At 39.9% G+C, this 16,423-nt stretch overlaps 1 protein-coding gene across 1 annotated transcript; it reads right to left on the reverse strand.

Moving 5' to 3' along the window:
• Positions 1-7,694: 7,694 nt before the first annotated feature.
• Positions 7,695-15,580, reverse strand: LOC111873121 (protein yellow). Its single transcript, XM_023867550.2, has 2 exons — positions 13,670-15,580; positions 7,695-8,915 (listed from the first exon to the last, which is right to left on the reverse strand). Exon 1 carries the CDS (start codon positions 15,511-15,513, stop codon positions 13,720-13,722), a length of 1,794 nt encoding a protein of 597 aa, XP_023723318.1. The 5' UTR covers positions 15,514-15,580; the 3' UTR covers positions 7,695-8,915; positions 13,670-13,719.
• Between the last annotated feature and the right edge of the window lie 843 nt (positions 15,581-16,423).

Consider the following 16,423-nt stretch of genomic DNA (forward strand, 5'->3'; position numbering starts at 1 on the left):
CCTCCCTTGTCTCAAACCATTGTCCACGCAGCTGGTCCTTCACAAATCCGAAAAGATGGTAGTTGGAACTGTATTGGCGCAGCTTTTCTGTTACAACATTCCTGATGTGCGGGTAAGCGTTGTCATTGAGAATGATCGGCCCATCCTTGAGCAACTGAGGTCGGTTTTTGTGCATTTTTCTGCGCAGATTTTGCATAAAGTCACGATAATAAACTGCTGTGACACTTTTCCTGCATGGAATTCTGTTTGTCATGATGATTCCTTGGTGATCATAATCAAAGATCATCATTTGTTTGACTTTCGATTGAGATTGTCAACATTTTTTTGGTCATGGGGAAGATGGACCTCTCCACTTGTTGGACTGTGTTTTCAGCTCTGGTTCAAAGTCTCTAGCCCACGTTTCATCAGTAGCGACAAGTCAATACAGGAATGCTTGACCTTCAACGTCAAATCTTTTTTCAGCAAGGTTGCAATGTCGAGGCATTTCTGCTTCTGTTCAGCAGTCAAGCAGTGAGGGACCCATCACGCAGAAATCTTTCTCTTCTTTAAATCATTTGTCAGAATTTGGAATATTGACGTTTGTGGAATCCCTGTGGTTTCAGAAAGTTCCTCACATGTCGCACGACAAACTTCTTCAAGATCATCTGACACAAGTTTCACACTTTGTTATTCTGTTGATGTTTTCAGCCTTCCTGGCCTTGGATCATCGTTTATGCTCACACGACCACCATGAAAACGACTAGCCCAGTGAGAAACTGTACTATGGTCCACTGTTAACTCGCCACAAACTTCCCTTAAAGCAGAGTGGATTTCTGTCGGGTTTTTTCCATGTAAGGTTTCGATCTTCAACAGTCACAATACCCGAGAACTGTGCAGGCTCCATTTCTAACTCACGTTATTTAAGAACAGAGTACATTATAAATGAAACAAAATAACACGCTTCTTTTTCAAGCCCTGAACTGTAACTGACGTGAGGCTTACTGTTGTTGCATCATCTAATCCGCAGTGTTGCCAACCTGTGCATTATTTATGAAATGACCCACGTAGCAAATTCAGTAAATACGTCAGAATGTGTGGTACCTTAAGAGGAAGCTTGAAGACTGAAACAAGGAAAGAAATAGTTGAAATTGTATAAAGCAGTAACAGTACCAACTTTGCTGTATGGATGAACAGAGGACAATTGAAGGAAGATATATAAATAGAATGTACTTAGTGGAGATGAGATATTTAAGATCAATTAAAGGTGTACTTTCATGAATGAAGGAAAGACGATATTAGGGAAAAACTGACGCTACAGTCAGTACAAAATAAAATAGATAAGTACAGACAACAGTATGGGCCTTCACAGCCTGGTACAGGGATAGCTTTACTTTTTACTTTACAGACAGATTTGGGTAAATCATCTAGATAGAATGATGGCAAAAAACAAAACATTCTGCATTATAAACAGAAACGATACTGACACCAAGGAAGAATTTGGAAAATATGGAATAAGTGTGTGAAATCAGAACAGGCTTGGTTGACTATATCATGAAGTGAGAACATATTTTGATACTGACAAACAATTATATTGTGGCTGAAGCCTGAGTATTTCTGCTGGTGAAATGAGTAATTTGTATGCCTGCCATGTTTTTTTTTATATCATTCATTTACATGCTCACACCCATCATGAGCCGGGGTAGCACAGTCAGTATAGCAGCTGCCTATGAGCTGGATGACTTAGGGGTCAGAGTTTGAGTCCTGGTAGGGTCAAAATTTTCTCTTCTCCATGTCATCCAGATCAGCTCTGGGGCCCATCCAGGCTCCTATTGCATGGGTACCTGGGGGCTCTTTCCCCAGGGGTAAAAATGGCAGGGGCATGAAGCTGACCACTCACCTTGTAATGCCATGTCTGTGTTACGTCAGAGGCTTTCCCCCCCTTTCTTACTACCTTCCCCCTTCCAATGTTCCACTTCCCGGTTCCTGTCGGCTGAGGTCCACCGCGAGGGTTCCATTCTGTTGTGGGAGCTTGAACTGTTCAGTCGATTCACTCCTCCTGGTCTGTACGATTGTGATTGGTTGATTGTCGGAGGCCTATCACCTCCAGGGACTTACATTGTATTCGCATTTATTATATAATATATATATTATCATTTGATATATTTGTTATAGTGTTTTTGAGTTGGTACGTCCTACCCAAAAACCAAATTTCAGTCTTCAAGACCTTTTCATGTTTGAACCTCCAACTAGTGCCGAGGTCAAGAAAATGTGGATCTACACATCCACTCCCCCATGCGCCTTCATGGCATAGCGCTTAATTAGTTAAGCACAGGGGCAACTTTACCTTACTTTACCTCCCATGATCTATGAAGGATGGGCTGTTCAGAATTTCACTAACCACATTTTTGACTTCTTTACCTATGACAGGTTTTCTTCTGAACCATTGTTCACTGGACACTGGTGTGTATTAATTAACATACCTACTTCATATTTGGATGGTACTCAGTTCACATCACATCTGTAGTACCACATTCACAGTTTTCCTCACTACTTTCAGGCAAATTTCTAGATACGGCCTTGCAATTTGACATGACTGCTTCCACCTGCTGCCGTTCCAGTCCATTGTACATAATCATTCTAAACTGTATGATGGGTGATGACATTGAACTACAAAGGAATAAGAAATTTTCTTTATTCAGTATATTTTCTGGTTCTTTGTAGATGTCTTATTTGTTTTTCCATGTCAGAAGTTTTCCTGTGTAATTCTGAAAGCAGGGAAACAAATGTGATGCATCTAGGTTGGATGTGGGGCTAATAGTTCGGTTTTAATATCAAGCATAACATAGTACATGTACCAGATATGCAACTGGAAGTATGTATAGGTATCTGGCACAAAACTGCAAGAATTTTGAGACTAGAGGATGCGTGGCAAAACAAATTACTGCACCTTATATTTTATTAAGTAAAATCAAATGGTGCAGCAATTTACAGTTTAAATATGGATCCCTCTGTGGTCTAGTGGTCAGAGTTCCTGGCTACAGATCCAGAGGTCCTGGCACTATCATATTTTCTGAGAAGTAGTGGGTCTGGAACGGGGTACACTCAGCCTTGTGAGGATAACTGAGGAGCTATTTGAATGGAAAAGTAGCGGCTCTGGTCTAGAAAACCGAGATTAACGGCCGTGGGGATCCGTTGCGCTGAGCACGTGACACCCTCTATCTGCTAAAGTTGGCACTAACTTCGCGGACAAGTGGCGGTCGCTCGGTTGGTAGGTATAGTTCACTTGCGGACTATAGCCGTGGAGTTGATGTATGAAATAATGCTGGTAAGGCCAGAATGACTTGTGCCATCATCAATCACTTGCTAGTGCAACTGTACGTTGTAACTGTTAATACTTTCCTTGAATTTGAAGGGATAGCCAATGTACTTCATCTTTCTGTTTCTCTTGTTAGATTTATTGAAATGTTTCTTCTGATATGTAATACATAAAAAGATCTATATAGTAACTACATTAAACTGTTTACATAATCTCTCTTTTTGTATTGAGTTTCATTCTATTCGTTAATATGTTTAAAATGAGCTACACATAACATTAAACATTAAGAGCTACAAATATATATATATATATATTTATATACACACACACTAGCAGTTGGCAGACTGCACTAAAGATACTGAATTTATGGAATAAAATGGAACACGTACAAAATCAATATGATATAGTTTGTAAGATACTTATGTTGTGATATGCTAGTAAAGGCACAAATATAATGTGAGAGGTCTATTGTCATCCTTAGATCATAGCCAACTAGAATTCAGGTTCATACTTCTGTTGGAGATTCTAATCAGGGGGTTGCAAATACTGCAATTACTAATGGGAGATTTGTCTTTAAAATTAATTTATTTGTGACTCTTTGCTTAGTTTCATGAATCAGAATACGAACATTGTTGGACTTGAAAGGATTCTGACGATGGTGTATACTGTACTTCTTTTGGCTTATTTTGGACTTCACCCATCATCTGGTATGTAAAAGGCAAAAGACCACGACGTTTCAGAGACAGATCCAGTCTCTGAAACGTCGTGGTCTTTTGTCTTTTACATACCAGACGATGGGTGAAGTCCAAAATAAGCCAAAAGAAGTAAAGAACATTGTTATATATCTTATTTCAGCACATAAAGTTTCTGAAGGTTTCCTGAACAGCATTTCTTTTGTTGTTATTTAATTATGAAATTTGGCTATACTAAGGAGGGTCAACAAATTTTACATTCATTCATTCATTTATTTATTGTAAATAAATCATTGTACATATTATGTTTTTTCTCTCACTGATATTAGAGCCTCTTGAATACCTTACAACTAATGAATGAGTACAATTTTAATACTGAAGTTGTTATTTACATGACATATGATTCATATTTGAAAGAAGGGCCTTAAAATATTGCAGAATAAGAGGGAAACATAATTTCTTAAACATAGGCATTGACATGCAAGTTTATATTAGAAACTCACAGTTTATTTTTAAGTTTCAAAAGAGGACATTGGACTAATGAACACATGACATTCTCACAACAGTACTGTGATAAGGAGTCATTGGTCTAATTAGGGCTGTACAAGAAAACCACAGTTCCAAATACAATAGTACATTACCAATGATATTAAATACCTAAATCTCCCACATTTCAGGCATATTTTGGTTGCGTTTCCATGACTCAAACAAGGATGTTTGAGGGAATTCAGTATCGGTTCAATTAAAAGAGATTTTTATGAATGACAGTTTCTAGACAAGTCTCTTCTATATTATGGTGTGATCTGATGAATACATGAGGGGATTTTTAAACATGGTGTACAGTGCAGATTGGTCAGCAAGTTACTCAGCTGGTGGTTGGGTGGAGAGGACTTTACAAAACCAGATGTGTTAAACATCATACAGGTTTTCAACCACATTAATAATTCACATCAACTTCATGCAGTGTAACTACGGTTAGTTCCTCGGAACTGTAGCTGTGGTAGAGGGGTCATACCATCTCTCGCGGAGCTGGGGGAGCAGTTTTATCAGCTTACATCAGCATGGGTACTACTAGTTTGGAATGTAGTGTCTTGGAGTGTGGTCAGGTGTATAGTACGTTTTGTATCTACTCCTGGTCTCTGTAGGCAATGTTTTCCACCCAGGGAGTAGCTCTGAATGTCATCACTGCAAGCATACAGCTTTGTGTCCTTCACAACAGCATTTACCTTTCCGCGTGGCTAAAGTTACAATTCACTAACTATAGTTACATCTCATTGTGTCACAAAGTCATGAACTGCTGCCTGAAATAGAGCAAAGATGGCAAGGCTGAGAGACCTCTTGACCACATGATTATTATAACACTTGTCAGTTACTTGCTTCAAACTGTCATCACAGCAGTGTATGTAGTGCTGCAGCATATATAGTCATTTTTGGTCCTTAAAATCGTGCTAAAGCTGTATGATGGATTATGTCACTATTTTGAACTTATAAAGGGACACTATAAAAAGACTCTTTGGTTGCTATAGCATTATTTTATCTGCTAGACTAGTGAGCTTTGGAGTGTGAGTAAAAGGTATTGTAGCAGCGCTACACCACTGAATACTTGCAAGAGAACAGCAAATCCAAATATTATAACAAGCAAATATCTACATGACAGAACTCTGTTGGTTGTATATTACTCTCCAGGCATGAAGGTACAAATTGTTTAATCAAGCTTGGGAGAACAATTGCCTAAGGGCTGTTTGCAGTGTTTGTAGATCTGGTTTATAAAGGTTCGTATGCTTAGTATGTCTCCATTATTAATGCATCTTCATGATGCATTGCTGACCTGTGGTTGTTTTTCAGATTCTGCAGCTTATACACAAAAGCAAATTAAATGCAATGTGCCTGTTCATACAATACTTTGACTTCAGAGTGGGTGAAGAACTGTGTATGCCAGACATGTGTGAGAATATGTCAGTTTTCATAAAAATACAATTCAGAGCAGCTGAATTAAAACAGGCTCATTTTCTTTCTTCCAGTGTCATTTACAAAAAAAAAAAAATTAAGTTGATCCACCCTGATTCTAATTTAGTGCTGTAATAATTTTCTAGTTGTATGGCAGTGAATTGTGTTCTGATTTACTGTATTTTTATAATTTCAGAAATGTTTATGAAGCCTTTGGAAGTATCTGTAGGCAGTAAGGTTGCCACTGAAGAATGAAAAGTAGCAGTAAAGAAATACTGTTAACATACACACAACCTGCTACTTATGTGGGGAGACTCAGGAAAACTATAAGAATTCTACATATGATTTTGAAAAGTTCTACTCCTGGGATAATGTTCAATAATCCAGTGGAAGTCAACCAGCATTTTGGAGGAATATGTCACCCTCATCTTCAGGGTTCAAGAGTAGGCCAAGCAAGATACCAGCATGGAGGAGGCAGCAAGCAAAGCAATTTGCTTTTAGAAAACCTGGGATTATATAGAAAACTGGAGGTAACTTCAGGACAGCTCATCAGTTCTCCTTAACTCACTATGAGAAATGGAGAACCAACAGATAACAAGAGAGAGGTAAGTAGGATCAGCCCTAAAAAGGCCCATTTATGCAGCTCTTGGACCATGGGGAGAGGAGTTGCATGTGGGTTGGCTGATAACTGAGGTGGGTGAGATAGAATTCGTATGTGTGGCTTATAGATATGTGGTGGGGGGTAAGTAGAGCACTAATAGCAGGAGTAGGCCAAGAGAGGAGGAAAGGTTTAGGGTTGACTTTCCTCAGACTATATAGCATTATATCTTAGAAGACAAAACCGAAGAGTTCTGTCACAATATTTTGATTAGGTATTGCAATTCCTGGTTTCATCAGCAGGTTCGACACCTAGAGGTGGAGATACATAATTTTCTGATTATGATGCGAATTATTTAAAATAAATGGAGGTACATAAACTTAATATTTCCGTTAAATGATGTAAAGTACATAGCCCCACAGACAAAACAAAATATGAGACTCCAGATGTGATGTGAGGTACTGACTACTTACTGTGACAAGCGGTTTCGAGAGTAAAACTGAGTTTTCAAGCACTGCTTCAGCAGATATACTGTAAGGACCACATGCAAATAATTTGCCTGCATCCATTAATTCTTTTCACTGCCAAGCCTCACCAAGAAATGCCAAGACTTCTTGGGAAGGAATGGATTTGCACAGAGCAATCTACAGCACTTCCTGAGATTACCTACACATGACCACAGTGAAAGCCTGTTCATTCCGTGAAGGCCCATAGGGTTGTGAGATGTTGAGGGTCCCACATTATTTAGACAATCAGCTCAAAGATGGCGGTAAGGTTGTCAGACTTACATGCTGGCCGCACTTTACCCCCAGGAAAATGATTTAATTAATTCCTGGTACTCATTTCTGTTAGAGGCTGAGTCGACCCCAGGGCCATAGTGCGGTCGGAAGGATCAGGGCAATTGAAAAAACCCAGTGACCTCATTGGGACTTGAACCCACGACCTTCCAGCTTGTAGCATAGTGCCTCAAGCAACTACGCTACCACGTAGTGAACTTAAGTTGCATATTTTGATTATCAGTTTGAGAAGAATTGAATCATGTTAAGATTTGAGGTTCTGATGTAAGTGACTATGCAAATTACTGTTCTCTAGGATGTAACACCTTAAAGAGTGTTATAGATGATTATTGGCATTTAGGAGGAATGGGCTGCCTCTGTCTTCAGGGTAGAAAAGTAGTTCTCTATCACAAAGGTGGAGGCAGCAGTGTACCTATGGACTGTTGGCAATCATCTACCAGACTGTCTGGCAACACACCTCAGAAAACATTAACCTCAAGCCAAATAATGGCTTGTTCCTAGAATGAGAAGTGCAAGATATGTTGTTTTTACAAGAAAGAATCCAAAATTATCTCAGAATAATATTAATTATACTGTGTAGTATAAAACTGCATGATTCAACACTCTGAAAGTGTGATATACTGAGTGTACCATCATATTCTGTTGAATGTGTGACATTATGGACCACATATATCTCTTCCTTTGGCATTTCTATGGGTTCTAGCTCTGGCAAATCTAGTCTTCATTCTATCAGAATGATGTTGCTTTTGAATTTTTTTTAATCCACAAAAACAAGTGTTTACAAATTTGACTCTACTTGTTACATATCTACATTATATTCAAAATTAATTAAATAATGAAGTTTATTGTAGCTATCATGATAAAACTAATCTTTTGCATGTTCATGAATACCACAGTCAGGTACTGATTGTTAGTCAAAATGCCTGCCACTTCTGCTCATGCAACGGATATCAATTGGCAACCAAAGCTGAGAATGGGCAAACATGGCCGGGAACATTGCTGTGCTTTAAAGAGACTTGTAAATAGTTTCACTGTAACATTAATTCAATTCTAATCATTTTTCCATAAGTTTACTGCGTTCATTTATTTGATCTTTTAGTTTCCAGTGCTTGATGTTGTTCATAACAGTTTAAAGTTTGATAATTCTAGAATGATAAATGATAAGTAAATCTTATTCTGAATTTAGACTTCGTATATTTTTATGAAGACCATCCACTAATTTGATGATGATAGTATATTATAAACAGCAAACGGTTTCTCTTCAGATGTGCCACTTGTTCTAGGACAAATCACTGACAATCTGTATGAACTCACTCTTCAGATGATGACTAATAAGATTATGCCTTTATTGAGACAATGCTTATTGATATGAAATTCAGACGATTCAATTGGAATGCTGCTAGGTAGGACAGGACTTGTTCCTCTGTCTCTGGGCTTCTTGTTGCTTCTCCTTTAGCACAGCTTTTTCCTACTAGTCCCAAGTTTGAAAAATTGTCACTTCTTCATCAGCTGACTCATGTTCTGGACACAGTAAATGATTATACTGTATTCGAGGTCTCTCACGGCCCCAAAGACACTGTAGCATACTGTGAACAAATATGAAGAGTTAAAGTGAAATAGTTACTGCATGGGTTTTCTTTTGCACTATGTATGTTCAACTATTCCTAGGATATCTTAATTACTGTGTGCCGTTATTTGAAATAAGATAAATATATTGGCTGTTTAGTAAATAGATAATGTTAAAAGTTTCTTATGAAAGATACGTGCGTTTGACAATTCACATGAAGATCTGAACTTCTGTAAATCTGGTATTTTCTTGTATACATGCCATGAGAGGTACAGCCTTAAATAATACCGTATATCATAGGTACACAATTTTTATAATAACTTGTTTAAAAGAGCGAAGCCCATGTATAGCCTGAGGAAGACCCAAAATGCACAGGACATACAAAATGCATGTTAGGTTCTAGTGATGAGGGATTGATTTTCTATGGGAGTGAGTCAGTAAGTGCTTATGTTATGTAAAATATATGAAGGATTTATATAGTTACTTAGGCTGCGCCATAGCTCAAGTGGTTAGTCGCTGACTTCCCATCATGGTGACCCGGGTTCGATCCCGGGTCTGGTCATGTGCGATTTGTGGTGGACAAAGTGGCGCTGTGGCAGGTTTTTACTCGAGTACTTCAGTTTCCCCTGCCAATCTTCATTCCACCAATTGCTCCACAATCACCCTCACCTATCATCTGGGGCTGGTACAATAAGCCAGAAGTGGCCTCAGTACAAGGGACTTAGTCCCACCCCACTAGCAATAAAAAAAATATATAGTTACTTAAGATTTCAGCTGTGAGTACTAATTACACTGCTGTTTAATGCAGTCTGGAACACGTTTACTTTAGAGAGACCAAATCCTTCTAGAAAATTATTTTGCCATATTTTAATTTGACCTTTCTTCAACAGAATGTGTGAAAATTATGGTGGGCTGGATATGTATTGTCAGTGCAATTGCATGCCAAAAATTAGTATGGAAAACTTAGACACATTTGGGAAACGAGTATGGTAAAATATAATATTAAAGTGGACTGTGGGGAGATTGGTTGTAGTCAAGTAGATCAGATTTTGATGATTTCATGTTAAGGCCTTAGTGGCTGCTTTTGCGTTTGATATGTTTGACTTTCATGTCCTAATACCAGAGGGTTAATTGGTAAGTGCTGCAAACTGCATTGCAGTCAATGTGAAAGGTCATGTCAGAAGAGTCATGTTATAATTTTTTTTGTTAGAAGACTGCTACACCATTATCTTGGATTATTTGTGCTGGCATATATGCAGTATTTTTGGAAAATCGTATTTGGATCAGTGAATTTGCAAGTTTGAAGCTTGTACATACTATTCCAACTCATTATATTCTTTGGTACACAATTATAGACACTTCTTAACATGATTTTTAAAAAGATCATTGCTTGTATCCTCAGTATGCAGATAAATCATGGTGAACCTCTTGAAAAAAACAGATAACAACAGTACATAAGATATCGTGGTAACTTCCAGATCTAGAAGTTCTGCACTTGTCCTTGTATATTGTGACATGTGACATGTTGACCTGTTGCTAGGCAGCGACCGCAAAACAAGCAATTAGACAACGGTAGTTATGATTTGTAAGTGTTCAATAGATCCAGTTACTAATGTAACGCCATCTATGGTCACTTTATCACATGACTATATATATATATACACACACATATATACATATATTTGGACGTGTTCAATAAGTCCAATTACCAATCCAAACTCCATATATAGTTGCCTGACAATATATATATAGTCAGGGCTTGTAATAGTTACAAATAAGAGCAGCAGAAAATAGCAGTAAACAGTAAAGGACTGAATGCTTGAATCAGTATTGCATTGCCGGTCTGTCAAAAAATGTTCAGAGAATATATCTGGACAGCAGCACTGCATATTGTTACTCTATCAAGTTTAGGATCATAGTATAAATATAGTCGCTTTCTCAGAACTCTCGGAGTTCCTGAGGTTAGGAACATTTGATGAAGTTTGTTTTTTATCTGCAAAAAAATGTTGCATGTGCACAGTAGTAATGTTCATAACAACAGTGATTCCCTGCTGAAAATCCAGTGGAATTTATGCCAATTTTTTTGTATTTGATATAAAATATTGATGAAATACCACTTATTTCGGGGAGGGAGTGAAGGGGGAAAAGGAGATTTGGAGTATTATGCAAAACCTAACTGTGTAGATTTTGTGAATATTTATATACAGTAGAACACTGATTATCCAAATTGCTAATTAACTGAAACTCTGCAGCCAAGGAATGTGGACTCTTTCTCCACTTCCTGAGCCAGCCCACATGGTTGTTGTAACTGTCCATTCCAATCTTTTGTCACATGGCAGCGTTTAATGTTATGTTCTGTTTGATTTTCAAATCCTATTTTAAAAGTTCTTTTGGTTTTTATTATTATAATAGTACAGTATCTTATGATAGGGCTATAATAGTGTTTTTTTGTTTTATAAAGAATTTAATTCAGTAGTCCAAATCACACCTGCCACTAATTCATTCAGATAATCAATGTTCTACTGTACTTCTGCCATGTTATATGGGTCCCCTGTAACTATGGCATGGTACATTCTCAAGACTGCAGATGGATGAAATGGCTTCCTTATATGAAGAGTTTAAGTGAATGTATTGAATAGGCAGACAGTGGGGTGATTCTCCAGATATGGAGTCAGGTGAGAGGCTAACAACCCCTCATGATGAGAGAAACTAGTATGTTATGAAATGATACTTAAGCCCTTGGAGTTTAATATATTCTTTGGAATGACCTAAGCAACTAAAAATTGGCATGAGGTTTGGAATGTGGAATATCAGAATTCTCTATAGTTGATGTTGAAGAGGAGGATGATATTAAAAATGGATCTGAAATAAACAAGATTTGAGGGCTTGTACCGGATTCATCTGGCTTAGGGTAGGGACCAGTCATGGACTCTTTTGACATGATAACCACAATTTCTTGAGTGACTGCCCATTAGCATAGCTTCTCAAGAAATATGCTTCTCCCTGGAATTAGTTAGTTTTATGTCTATATAAGGGGCACATGGTAGCACAGTTGGCTGAGGAACTATGTTACAAGCCGGAAGGTCGCGGGTTCAATTCCTGATGAGGTGGATTTTTTAAATTTACTTAATCCTTCCTGCCACAATATGACCCTGGGGTCGACTCAGCCTCTAACAGAAATGAGTACCAGGAATCTTTCTGGGGGTAAAGGGCGGCTGGCGCGTAAGGCTGACAACGTTATTGCCATCTGTGAGCCGATTGTCTAGATAATGTGGGACCTTCAACGTCTCACAAGCCTATGGGCCTTCACGGCCTGGTACGGGGATAGCTTTACTTTCCTTTATGTCTATAAACACATACTGTATATTGTATGTGCATGTTTATGTGATATTTTATAACTCACTAAATATGCATATTTTCAAGCTGTGACCGTGAACAAGTGGCCCACGGATTTTTTTGCGTCTCCATATCCATTTATCATGAGCCAATAACTAGAAATAATTACTATAATTAAAATGATGTTAATAATTATTATTATTAACATTAGTCATGTTAAGAGGGGAGAGGGAAAATATCTGAAGATCGAATCGCATGCAGATTTTTTCCAGAACGCCAAATACAGAGAATTGTAACTCTGTTGGCCTGTTCACGGCCGGCCGGCGCATACGAAATTTGCAGATGAATAAGCATGCCTGATGGCCGATAACGTTCGAAAAGAAGGCAACTAACTTGTGGACCGCTTGACGGCACATATCTGCTAGAAACTGTCGACGTAAATTTCGCGATGAAAGAGTTCCCATCAACAAACAATTCACAATTTGATGAATACACTTAGAACAAGAAACTCCGTGGTTTTAATCCGCAAGCGAACTATACCGACCGAGCGACCGCCTCTTGTTGGCGAAGTTAGCCAACTTAGAACAGCGGTACTCTTAATAGACAAAAGAAAAAAAAGGGTGGGGGGGGCTGGTTATTTACCTACGAGAAGTTAGATGACAAAAGGACCAGACTTGCACATACACCTAGAAAATCACTGAAACGTCTAACTGAAGAGACTGGGGTGTCAAAGTCTAGCGCAAGAACGGCAACACAATTGCTCACTCTTAGATTCTATAAAACAACAGTCATCCAAGCCTTACAGTCGCGCGATTCAGCTAGCAAGGTTCGGTTTTGCAGTCGGTTTCTACAGTCTATCGCCGAAGGTGAGGTCGATCAGCAAGTGACATTCTTTTCAGATGTAGCGTATGTTCACTTGCAGGGATACATAAATACGCAAAATAATTGCTATTGGAATTCACAGAATCCACATCTAACCCACGAAGTTCCGCACCCGTCAGTGAAGGTTGGTGTCTGGCTTGCTGTAAGTGCAAGAATGATTGTTGTATGTTTTTTTTAACGAAACAATTAATTTCGAAAGATGTCTGCGTGTAGAGGGTCAGCATTTTCAACTCCTCCTGTGATCTGTGAATTGTAACTACTTCATTCCGAATGCTATCGGCCGTTAGGCATGCTGATTTATCGGCAGAATTCCTATGCGGCAGGCGGAGGCCCAGTCGCCGCGAAGCGCAGAACCGTGGAAACGGTCAACAAAGTAAAAAATCCTGCTTGCACAATGGCAAATTTTAGGTCTGCAGGTCAACCCTTTTTAAAGTTATTCTAGATAACGGTAATGGGATTATAGCTGCATAATAAACATATTGCATATTCAGTCATAGCAGGAAAGATGTAATGTATCCTTACTGGTATATCAGATTACGAAATTTCCAACATTACCTCCAAGTTTTCGGTGTTCTTTCTACAGCGAAGCCGAACGATGTCGGTGCCTATGCTACCGCGAGTCTGGTAATAACAAGAACGGCTATCATGTTCAAAATGGGCGTCATCCGTCCTCCGGCGTTTAGGTGATTGTTGCCCGTAATGTGTTCGTGTCGAGACTGATGAATCGTATTTCTGTCGCCGCTGAAACTTCCGTCCAGTATTTCGGTAGTTCTGTGCGAAGACGTGGCGTAATCAATCCCTGTTCTCGGATACAGGTATGATTTGGTGCCGGTGAATGCGGTGATGATTCTGAAATTCGGCTCGTTGAGATGAACTCGTCCTGATAAGAAGTTCTGAAGCCTGTTCGAAACAACTGTCAGATTCCTCAGTTGAGAGTCGAAACCAAAGCTGGCGGGCCACTGGAGTAGATTGTTGTCTTGAGCAATTTTATGTTGGTTCCCTTCAAAGGGTAGATTGGTGTCCCATTTGGTAATAGCGTTCTCCCCTAATAGCCCGTAGTACAGAACCCCGTGTGAGTCCATTACCATGCCCTGGCTGATAGATCTCTTACGACCATGGGTCTTAACATACCCTGATACATCTCCTACAGCGTGGGTTTCATCCCTCAATACGGACGTAGGGATAGAGAAAAGCGAGTAGCTACCGAGGGGCGAGTAGTACAGACGCCTTTGACCGCTGTCTGAAACTGGAGACAAGGCGAGGCCAGCGATATTCCTGTTTATATCTACATACACTCCGTTAATAGATAAACTTCTGACACCGGGATCTGCTCTCATGGACCTCCCGTCGCGGACTTTCCATGAACGATTTTCCTTCCAGCTGTACACTATGAGGCCTGGGTCGTTCTCACTTGAATCACTGATGTAAGTATAACCGGAGCCATCGGTGTCTAGGACGATGTCTTCCAAGTAGGTGTCCCGAGAAATCACTGAGTCAGGAAATGTTACTTCCCTAACAATAACACCAGGCCTGTTGTAATTACCGTTATAGCTCCTAGGGGAATGGTTTGCACCGTGATTGTCACCCGGAGCATTGTATCCGCCTTGGTTGCCACTCGGAGGATTGTATCGATCATAGTGGCCACTCGGAGGGTTGTATCCATCACGATTACCACTCGGAGGATTGTATCCATCGTGACTGGTTCTGGGATAATTATACGTATCATGATGGCCGCTCGATGGGTTGTATCCACCTTGGTTTCCACCCGGGGGATTGTATCTACCCTGAAGGTCACTAGAAGGGTTATACCCCCCCTGGTAGTAACCTGTTGTTTGATGATTGCGTTCCGTATTCTCATGTCTGTGGTCCGTGTCATATGAGTTGTACCCTGGAGAGGACGAAGTCCCAGAACTGAGGTCGAAGACGAAGATTTTAGGAGCACACCGGCTGTCAGGATGTTGTGATAGTGTGTCAACTCTTCCAGAGTCGATGACCCACATGTATCCATCCGGGTGTATCTCAACATTTTGTACATTCTGGAGGGCCGAGCAGTTCCCCACATGCTGCATCTCCCACGATGGGAACGGTTCCAACTTGGGAGATGTGTTGAGATAGCGTCCCGCCGTTGGGAGCGGAACAGAAGCCAAAGTCACAGGAACACCGCGACGCCAGCGAGGAAGAGTCACATACAGTCTATCCCTCCAGACTTTAACACCTGAGATTGTTGTATTTTCAGGTATAAATTGCGAAGAGTCTAGAAATCTAGCCTTAAAAGAATCATCAGGCCACGTGAAATCAAGTTTGTTCCATTCGTAGGTAACGCCAAACACTTCCGTTGGGTCTTGGCCCCTGACGGCGAACCCCGTCACGCTTATAACCACTAACTGAACCCACAACATAGCTCAACGCGGTGATCTGAATGCGCGAACTAGACGCTACTTACTCCCTACAACGAATGTCGACTTGTGTTATAAAGCGTTTTTTTTATTCCCTCTCCACCTCTGCCACGCCTAGGGAAAACACAAGAGGTAATAGACGAGAGCCGAGGAGAACCGAACCGACACGAAGCGTGATCAACCAATACAGTCACTCGCAAAAATGTCTTTACGTCTGTGTCCTGACGTCATGCAGTGACGTCGCCCGAGTATAATTTGGAAGGAAGGGCAGGGAGGCAATACAAGAGACGCGTGGGCAACCAGCAGGTGAGGTTGACTCATAACCATGCGAAACAATGGGGGGGGGGACATCTCCCCCTCCTTGGCGGTGTACAGTCAACTTCTCGTGTCGAATTCCCTGTAACCATAATACTTCCCTGTTTATCGTGCCTTCAAAATGGATTTGCTTTCATGTCTACCTCTTTGTTCTTGGTTTTGAATCGTGACATAAGTGAAAATGCGTCCAGTAACCTATTAACCCTTATATTAATATTATTTATTTTAATTTTGTTGTTTTTTTAACTTAAATGTAAACCGATTGGAAAGGTCGGGTCGTCAAAATACGAAAGCCTTGCGTAGCGATGAGGGTCACAGTAAATCTGCACCGTTCTTTAGCAACATCATTTTCCTGCGCACTGGTATTGCGAAACAAAATGTCAGTATGCAGGAGAGGAGCGCCAGAACCTTGAATTTCTATTTGCTCTGTGCTAAAGTGATACATGTAAATAAAGTAATAGGCTTGTACAGTTCTGACATGTTACGCTCTTCAGCGTTTTAGTATAAGAATAGTGCAGTGTAAGGTCAGGCAAAATGTGGCTTCCCTCAACAACATTAACAAAAAAAAAAAAAGGCACCTCGGCGATGTACACATACG

The sequence above is a fragment of the Cryptotermes secundus genome, unplaced genomic scaffold (genome assembly GCF_002891405.2).
Source record: "Cryptotermes secundus unplaced genomic scaffold, Csec_1.0 scaffold246, whole genome shotgun sequence".
Classification (NCBI taxonomy): domain Eukaryota; kingdom Metazoa; phylum Arthropoda; class Insecta; order Blattodea; family Kalotermitidae; genus Cryptotermes; species Cryptotermes secundus.